At 48.3% G+C, this 8,572-nt stretch overlaps 1 protein-coding gene across 1 annotated transcript in view; it reads left to right on the forward strand.

Moving 5' to 3' along the window:
- SLC22A20 (solute carrier family 22, member 20) overlaps window positions 1-8,572 on the forward strand; it is a 22,516-nt gene that overhangs the window by 2,662 nt on the left and 11,282 nt on the right. Inside the window, 3 exon segments of the mRNA XM_010838048.1 lie at window positions 2,954-3,134; window positions 4,277-4,400; window positions 5,386-5,501. Coding sequence (XP_010836350.1) covers window positions 2,954-3,134; window positions 4,277-4,400; window positions 5,386-5,501 — 421 coding nt within the window.

Here is an 8,572-nt window from a genome sequence, read left to right on the forward strand (position 1 = left end):
ATCCGGTGACCTCAACTCACAGCCTCCCACCAGGGTTCTCAGGAGACCTGGGTTCTCAGCGGGGCCTGCCAGCAGTGAGCTGGGAACCCTGGGTTGCGATTTGCATGTCTGCGAGCTGAGAGGGCTGGGTTCCCTTCTTGTGTGAATTAGTCAGCAATAACCACTTACTAAGGACCTACTGTGTGCCAGGCTCCTGTGGGGCTTAGCGTGGGGACGTGGAAACGAGGTGAGACACAGGGTCCCGGGGTGGGTGGCAGGCATCCCGAAAGTATGTGGATCCCAAAGAGGCGAGGCTTCCCCTTGGGGCCACTGGCGGCCTGGCCTCCTGGGTGCCAGGTGGGAACATCCCCACCCCACACTGACAGGCTCAGTCGTCACTCCAGGCTGGTTCCAGTGGCTGTGGCAGAGAGCCGTGTGGGCAGAGGAAGCCCAGCCTGGACACAGGCCCGCCCCCTGCCTCTAATTACTTGGTTTGTTGGGGTCGTTTTTCCCAGGGTAGTGGGGAATCTTGGGGCCGGAGAACTAGGATGCTCCAGGTCACACTCTGGTCACCTCTCCTCCCCACATCCGGACATTGAAGGGTGCTGAGCTCACGGTGGGACCTCAGCAAACCCCAGCCTACCTGCCTCATCCTTCAGGGTGGGCGTCCAGCCATGGCTCGTGGAATCTAAAGGCAGAAACAGTCGTCCCAAACCCATCTCCTGCTAGAATCACCTGTATAATACACATGCCTACACACACACATACCCCATATACACACATTCTGACATACACACATGCACACTTCTAACCACAACACACACCCCTGCACAATATGTAATGTGTATATTGTATGCACAATTGTGTACACCTCTACACATACACACATACCATAACACACACGCATATACACATACTCCTACATACAGACACACACACGCTCCTAACCATTACACACACACCATACACACTCCTAACCACAAGACATGCACCATATACACACATCCCTACACACACACACGAACACACACACACACACACACACACACACTACTAGGTGTGGGAGGTGGAGAACAAGTAGATCCTGCTCTGAAGAGCCCATGTTCTCCTGCAAGAAGACAGATAAACACAAATAAGCGAACTGCGTAGTGTGTTAGAAGGTGATAAGTGTTACAGAGCCCAGAAAGGGGATGAGAGCGGCCAGGCGAGGGACCGGGCGGTGGCGGCCTGAGGCGGAGAGAGCCTGCAGTTTTATTGGCTCAGGGCAGGGCTCGCTGAGAAGGGGTCACTTTGACCAAAGCTTGAGGGAGGTGAGGGAAGGGGACCTGTGGCCACCGGGGGGGAACGTTCCAGACAAAGGCCCTGAGGCAGGAGTGTGTCTAGAGGACTCAAGAGCAAGGAGGTCCTCGTGGCTGGACAGAGCGGAGGTGGGTGACAAGCAGGGCTGGGGCGACGGCCGCAGATCCTTAGGCCTGGGCCTTGAAGGACGTTGGCTTTGACTCCGAGTGAGGCAGGAGCCTCTGGAGGGTCCTGAGCTGAGGACAGGCCTGACTTGGTCCCACTTGGCATCGGCCAGGACCCCTCAGGCTGCCATGCGGCTCGAGGACAGGAGCAGGAAGGCCGGTCTGAGGCTCATCCGGTCACCTGGCAAGAGGCGAGGCTGGAGTGAGCCGGGGTTAGCACAGGGGGAGGCAGGAAGGTTCAGTTAGGCTCTGAGGTTCTGCAGGGAGAAGCCACAGGGCTTGCCAATGGACTGGACACATGAGCTGGCTGCTGCCTGAAAGCAGCATCCTCTTCCGTTTATTCTGGTTGCTTCGTGAGGGTGTGCCTGCTCTATGTCACCAGGCCCCCACGGATGGACATTTAAATTGTTTCCAAGCTTTGCTATTTGCAAAAAATCATGTAATTAAAAGGGGCTCCCCTGGTGGCTCAGATGATAAAGAATCTGCCTACAGTGCAAGAGACCCGGGTTCGTTCAATCCCTGGGTCAGGAAAATCCCCTGGAGAAGGGAATGGCAACCCACTACAGTATTCTTGCCCAGAGAATTCCATGGACAGAGGAGCCTGGCAAGCTATATATAGTCCACGAGGTCACAAAGAGTTGGACACGACTGAGCAACTAAGACAGACAGACACATGCGTAATTAAGTCATTATATTCCCTTTTCAACCAACTGTTCACAGCCTTGGCCCGTTTTTCCTTTTGGCGTGTTAGTTGTTTTCCTATTGATCTGTAAGAATTCTTCCCAGATTAGGGAAAGTCACCCTTTGACTGTTATTTGAAATGGTATTTTTTTTTCCTGTCTTTTTTGCTGAAGCTATGACTCTGCTTACAATGGGTATTTTTTTTTTAAGCAGAGACTTCTTATTTTTATGCAGCTCTTTTTGGTCTTCCCTTTTGTTGTCTCTGGGTTTTGTGACATTCTTGGAAAAGCCTTTCCTGACTCTAAGATTGAAAAGACATCTAGCATGGTTTCTTCTAATATTGTTATGCTTTTATTGTTCTATTTAGCTCCTTTTAACATGTATGTATTTATTTTCGGCTGTGCTGGGTCTTTGTTGCTGCACAGGGACTTTCTCTAGTCTTGGGCGATGCTCTAGTTGCAGCGTGCAGGCGTCTCACTGCAGCGGCTCCTCTTATTGCGGAGCAAAGGCTCTAGGCTCAGGCTTCAGTAATTATGGTGCCCAGGCTTAGTTGCCCCACGGCATGTAGCATCTTTCTGGACCAGGAATCGAACCCGTGTCCCCTCCCTTGCAAGGTGGATTCCTAACCCTGGACCACCAGGGAAGCCCTACATGAAGCTCTTTAGTCCACCTGGCATTTGTCTAAGGGTAAGGACTGAGGTTGGGACACATTTGTCCGTGCTCATGCCTCTCTGGAATGATTTCCAGTGGCCACAGAGTCATTCTAAAGGAGCGGGGAGGCTTGAATTAAACACCCACGTGAGCAACGAGCCCCACTGAGCCTGGCGTGGTTTTCTCCGCAGTCGTGGAGTGGATGCCCACCCGGGGCCGGACCGTGGCGGGGATCTTGCTGGGGTACTCGTTCACCTCGGGTCAGCTCATCCTGGCGGGCGTGGCGTACCTGATCCGCCCTTGGCGGTGGCTGCAGTTTGCGGTCTCTGTCCCCTTCCTCATCTTTTTCCTCTACTCTTGGTACGTTCTGAGCAGAGAGGGCTGGGGCAGAGTGCACCTGTATAGCCAGGCCCTCACCTGTCCCTGGGGGAGCCTTGGGGTGGGCAGCGACTGGAGTTTGGGGGACGTGGTGGGGATGTGCAGAAGTGAGGACATGGGCTCACGAGGACCATGCATGGCTGTGGGCAGGTTCAGGATAGAACCCCTTACATTACTGAGGGGCTCCAGAATACACCGAGAGCTTTGCCTTCATCAGCTCCTTTGCGCCTCACAACAACCCCAGGGAATTTTATAGGAGGAGCGATGAGGCAGCCCAGGTGGATCCATGACTTCTTCAAAGCCACATACTGGGAGAGACTGGGATTGCCATATACAAGTTAGGGCTTCCTGGTGGTTCAGATGGTAAGGAATATGCATGCAGTGCAGGAGACCCAGCTTCAGTCCCTGGGTCAGGAAGAGTCCCTGGAGAAAGGAATGGCTACCCACTCCAGTATTCATATCTGGAGAACTCTATAGACAGAGGAGCCTGGCAGGCTACAGTCCACGGGATCGCAAAGAGTTGGATACAACTGAGCAACACACTTTCACTTTTTTTCCATATGTAAAGTAAATAACAAATAAGGATCTACTACATAGGATAGAGAACTCTACTCAGTACTCTATAATGACCTATATAGGAAGAGAATCTAGGAAAGAGGGGATTTAGGTGTATGTATGACTGTTTCACTTTGCTGTTATGGCAGAGAGTAGCACAGCATTATAAATCAACTGTACTCCAGCAAAAATTTTAAGAAAAAAAGAAAATTAACTACAACAAACAACCAAAGGAAAACAAATAAAAAAGCCATTTACTGGGGTCAGAACCAGTCCCAAAACCAGATCTGTGGACACCTGAAGGCCCATATCGTCTCTGAATACACTGTAGAGATTCTCTGAGAGATGTGCTGCAAGAAAGAGAGGCCGCGTGTCCCCCAGTTTTCCCGATTCTGCCGACAGCAAGGGTTTTTCCTTTTTTCTGGGGTCTGGAAGGTGAAAGAGGGTGTGCTCTGGTTTGAGGAATGGCATGAGTGCCACTCAGCCCATTCAGTGCCCCAGTGGCCATCAGAGGGCATCACAGGGGCCATTTCAGTGCCACTCATTCTCCGTCCTTCTCTTGGTCCCAGGTGGCTGCCAGAGTCGTCTCGATGGCTCCTCCTTCATGGCAAGACCCAGGTAGCTCTGAAGAACCTGCGGAAGGTGGCTGCGATGAACGGGAGAAAGGAGGAAGGGGAAAGGCTGACCAAGGAGGTAGGCAGGTCTGCTGCAAGTTAGGGGAGCACCAGTTTTCAGTCTTGCTGGCAGCCTCGAGATGTGCTGGGATTTGGTGACTTGCCAGGACTCACCATCCAGGTGAACAGGCTGAGAATAAATAGAGTGGGAAGAGATCCAGTGGGACGAAGATGTTTAACCACAGAATGGCTCTGTGATCTGGGGTAAATCATTTCACTGTTTTGTTTATCAATCTGTCCATTCATGGGATGGGGAAATAACCCATTCACATTTAGCCAGAAATTCAATAAAATAAAAATAAAAATCCTAAGATGAAATTATCAAATAATCAATAACAAAAGTACTATTTACTATGCATACCATTTATGATAAGATAGCTACTATTTATTATAAATAAATACATTTATCGAGCCAGTTGCTTGGTACTGTGCTAAGGGTTTTCTGTACACAATCTCATTTAATGCCTCACTTTTTTCTTGTTGGCTGCTCTGCGCAGCTTGCGGGATCTCAGTTCCCCAACCAGAGACTGAACGGGGGCCGTGGCAGTGAAAGCGCCAAGTCCTAATCACCGAACCACCAGGGGATTTCCTAATGCCTCACTTTTAAAGATGAGGAATCTGATGTTTGGATTACCAAGTCACCCAACCCTTTGGATCCAGAGGGAACAGGCAGGGAAATAATAACTTACGCAATCTGCTTAAGAAAATACAATAGGAGGTGGCAGAACCCCTGGGAACCTGCCTCCTTAACCACCGGCTGAGACTGTCTCAGAGTTGACACCAGGAGTGGGGTCTGAGGGTGCCCCTGATTATTTCAGCCTAATCAGTGGGCAGCCCAGGAGCCCTGGGACTCAGGTTGGAGGCTCTGCTTCAACTCAAAGTCCTGGAACCAGCCTGGGGAGGAGACAGGGGTCAACCATCCTGCCAGGGCTCTCGACCTTGGCCCTCCCCTAGGAATAGGATCGCAGATCCCGCCTCCCCCTGATCAGACTTTCCTTGCCCAGGTGGTGAGCTCCTACATCCAGAGTGAGTTTGCAGCTGGTCGCCCCTCCAACTCAGTCTTGGACCTCTTCCGAACCCCAGCCATCCGTAAAGTCACGTGCTGTCTCATGGTGGTCTGGTAGGTATTGGGCTCCTGTCCAGGACTTTGACCCAAGGCCAGGACACGCCAGTGTCCCCACTGACAAACTCTCAAATACTTAATGCAATGCACAGAGGGCCTTGTGAAGTCAGTCCTGTTCCCTGTGCTTTCTCCCATGTCTTCCGAGTGTCCAGGGTCCTCTGGGCCCCTGCTGGTTGCTAAGACCTAAGGCCGTGCATAAGATACCCCTGCTGACCTAGGGAACCCACATCTAGAGATGGGTCTCACCCAGCTGAGGGCACCGACTGAAATCAGCCAGGCAACTTGAATAAAATACACCTAGTTGTATCCTAATATGCCTCCAGAGGATTCTGGGAAGTTCCCCACTCTGGCAAAGCACTTGTGTCCCTGTGCCCTGCAAATGTGGGGTTGTCCCCACACTGAGCATTCAGAGGGCTTCTGCCCCAAAAGTGCTGCCTGTGAGGCTGTTCTGGGCCTGGGCAGCCAGAGAGCTCCTCAGGACCCAGGTGCTGGGAAGACCTTCAGCTGGGGCGCTCACGTCTTCACAGGCCACTCCTTATATTCCCCACTTTCTAATCCCCAGTTGAGCACACGCATTATTAAGCAAAGGATATGAATGGAAACCAGTTAATTTTTGACTGGGTGTCCCTCAGCCCTCTCAACAATCACTTTAGCTTTCATATACTGTATTACTTTCATGTTGCTATGTAACAAATGACCACAACAGCTGAAAACAATACCATTTTTTTTAATTAATTGAGTTTCTTTAATGAAATATCAATGATACAGAAGTACATTTGAAGTCTTAAGAAATACCCAGGTTCAATAAACTAACAATGTCTTTTAAGCAACAATTTCCCCCTTTTTTAAATTAATTTATTTTTTTAATTGAAGAATAATTGCTTTACAGAATTTTGTTGTTTTCTGTCAAACATCAACATGAATCAGCCATAGATATATGTATGTCCTGTCCCTCTTGAACCGCCCTTAAAACAATACCATTTTTTAAAAGTTCATTTTGTTGAAGGATAGTTGGTTTACAGTGATTTACAGTGGTTGTTAGTTTCTACTGTACAGCAAAGTGACAGTTATATTACATATATTTATACATTCCTTTTCATGTTCTTTTCCATTATGGTTTATCACAAGCTATTGAATACAGTTCCCTGTGCTATTCTGTAGGACCTTGTTGTTTATCCATCCTATATGTAACAGTTTGGATCTGCTAATCCCAAACTCCCAGTCCAACCTCCCCCTCTTCTCTTCCCCCGTGGCAACCGCAAGTCTGTTCCCTACATCCTGAGTCTGTTTCTATTTCATGGATAAGTTCCTTTGTGTCATATTTTAGATTCCACACAATATCCATTTATGAGCTTATCGTTGTGTAGGTCAGAAGTCCAGGCACAGTATGGTTGAGTTCTCTCTTCAGGATTTTCGTACAAGGCTGAAATGAAGACGGTGGGCAGGCTGCATGGGAAGAATTCACTTTCAGATTCATTCAAAGTGTTGGCTGCGTTCAGTTCTTTGTTGTTGTGGGACTGACATGTTCGTTTCTCCACTAGTTGTTAGCCAAGGGCCACTCCGGGAGTTGGTGATGGACAGGGAGGCCTGGTGTGCTGCGATTCATGGGATCACAAAGAGTTGGACACAACTGAGAGACTGAACTTAACTGAACTCTCAAGTCATTGAGGCCATTTATATTCTTGCCATATGGCCACCTCCATCTCAAAGGAGAATTTTCATCACAGCAAATCCTTCTCACATTTCGAGTCTCTGACTTCCCCACTTTTGACCTCTATATCCAGAATTAAAGGATTTCTATGACTAGGTCAGGTTCACCCAGAAAAATCTGTCATTTTTCTCTCTTATTTTTTAAACTGAAGTACATAGCTGATTTACAATGTTATGTTAGTTTCTGGAGTACAGCAAAGTGATTTAGTTATACATTTTTTTTTTTTTAGATTCTTTTCCCTTATAGTTTATTACAAAATATTGAGTATAGTTCCCTGTGCTGTATAGTAGGTCTTTGTTGGTTATCTATTTTGTGTATAGTAGGTATATATGTTAATCTCAAATTCCTCCACTTTTCCCCATAAAAACTGTGAGTTTCTTTTCTGTCTGTGGGTCTTTCTGTTCCATATATAAACTCATTTGTATCATTTGCTAGATTCCACATATAAGTGATATCAAATGATATTTATCTTCCTCTGTCTTACTTCACTTGACGTGATAAACCTACCATGTTGCTGCAAATGACATTATTTAATTCTTTTTTGTGGCTGAGTAATATTCCACTGTATAAATATACCACATCTTCTTTATTTTATTAAAAAAAATTGTATTTATTCTTTTTTTTTTTTTTTTTGGCTGCACTGAGTCTTCATTGCTGCAGTGGCTTTCTCCAGTTTCGGAGAGCGGGGGCTGCTCTCTAGTTGCGGCACACGGCTTCTCACTGCAGCGGCTTCTCTTGTGGAGCACGGGCTCTAGGGCATGCAGGCTTTAGTATGTGGCACACAGGCTCAGTTGCTCCACAGCATGCGGAATCTTCCTGGGCCAGGGATCGAACCCATGTCCCCTGCATTGGCAGGTGGATTCTTAACCCCTGCACCACCAGGGAAGTCCACTTCTTTATCCATTCATGTGTCCATGGACATTTTGGTTGCTTCCATGTCTTGGCTATTGTCGATAGTGCCCACAAGAATGACTGTTACCTTTTCCTGAAGTTTTTTCTCCTTTTCTCCATCTTCACTGACTCACACGGCTGGGGATAACCGGGAGGGATGGCAGGAGTTTCTCAGTAAGTGGTTTGGGGGCTGATGCTGGGCCCTGGTAGGAGAGAGCCCACTGCCACTTTCTGTTTCTCCACTTCCCCTCTCCCTACACTCCTGGGTCTGTGCCAGCATGTCCTGCAGAGAAATAAGACCTATGCAGGTGGGTCATTGAAAGGTTGTTGTTGAATCATGCAAAGACACCGGGATTCTTGGCCCCCGGAGGAGAAGAATTCAATCCAGGGCCAGAGACGAGGCTTGATCGCTCAGAGCTTTTGTGTAATAAAGTTTTATTAAAGTATAAAGAAGATAGAGAAAGCT

Source organism: Bison bison, unplaced genomic scaffold (assembly GCF_000754665.1).
Source record: "Bison bison bison isolate TAMUID 2011002044 unplaced genomic scaffold, Bison_UMD1.0 scf7180017864089, whole genome shotgun sequence".
In the NCBI taxonomy this organism is placed as follows: domain Eukaryota; kingdom Metazoa; phylum Chordata; class Mammalia; order Artiodactyla; family Bovidae; genus Bison; species Bison bison.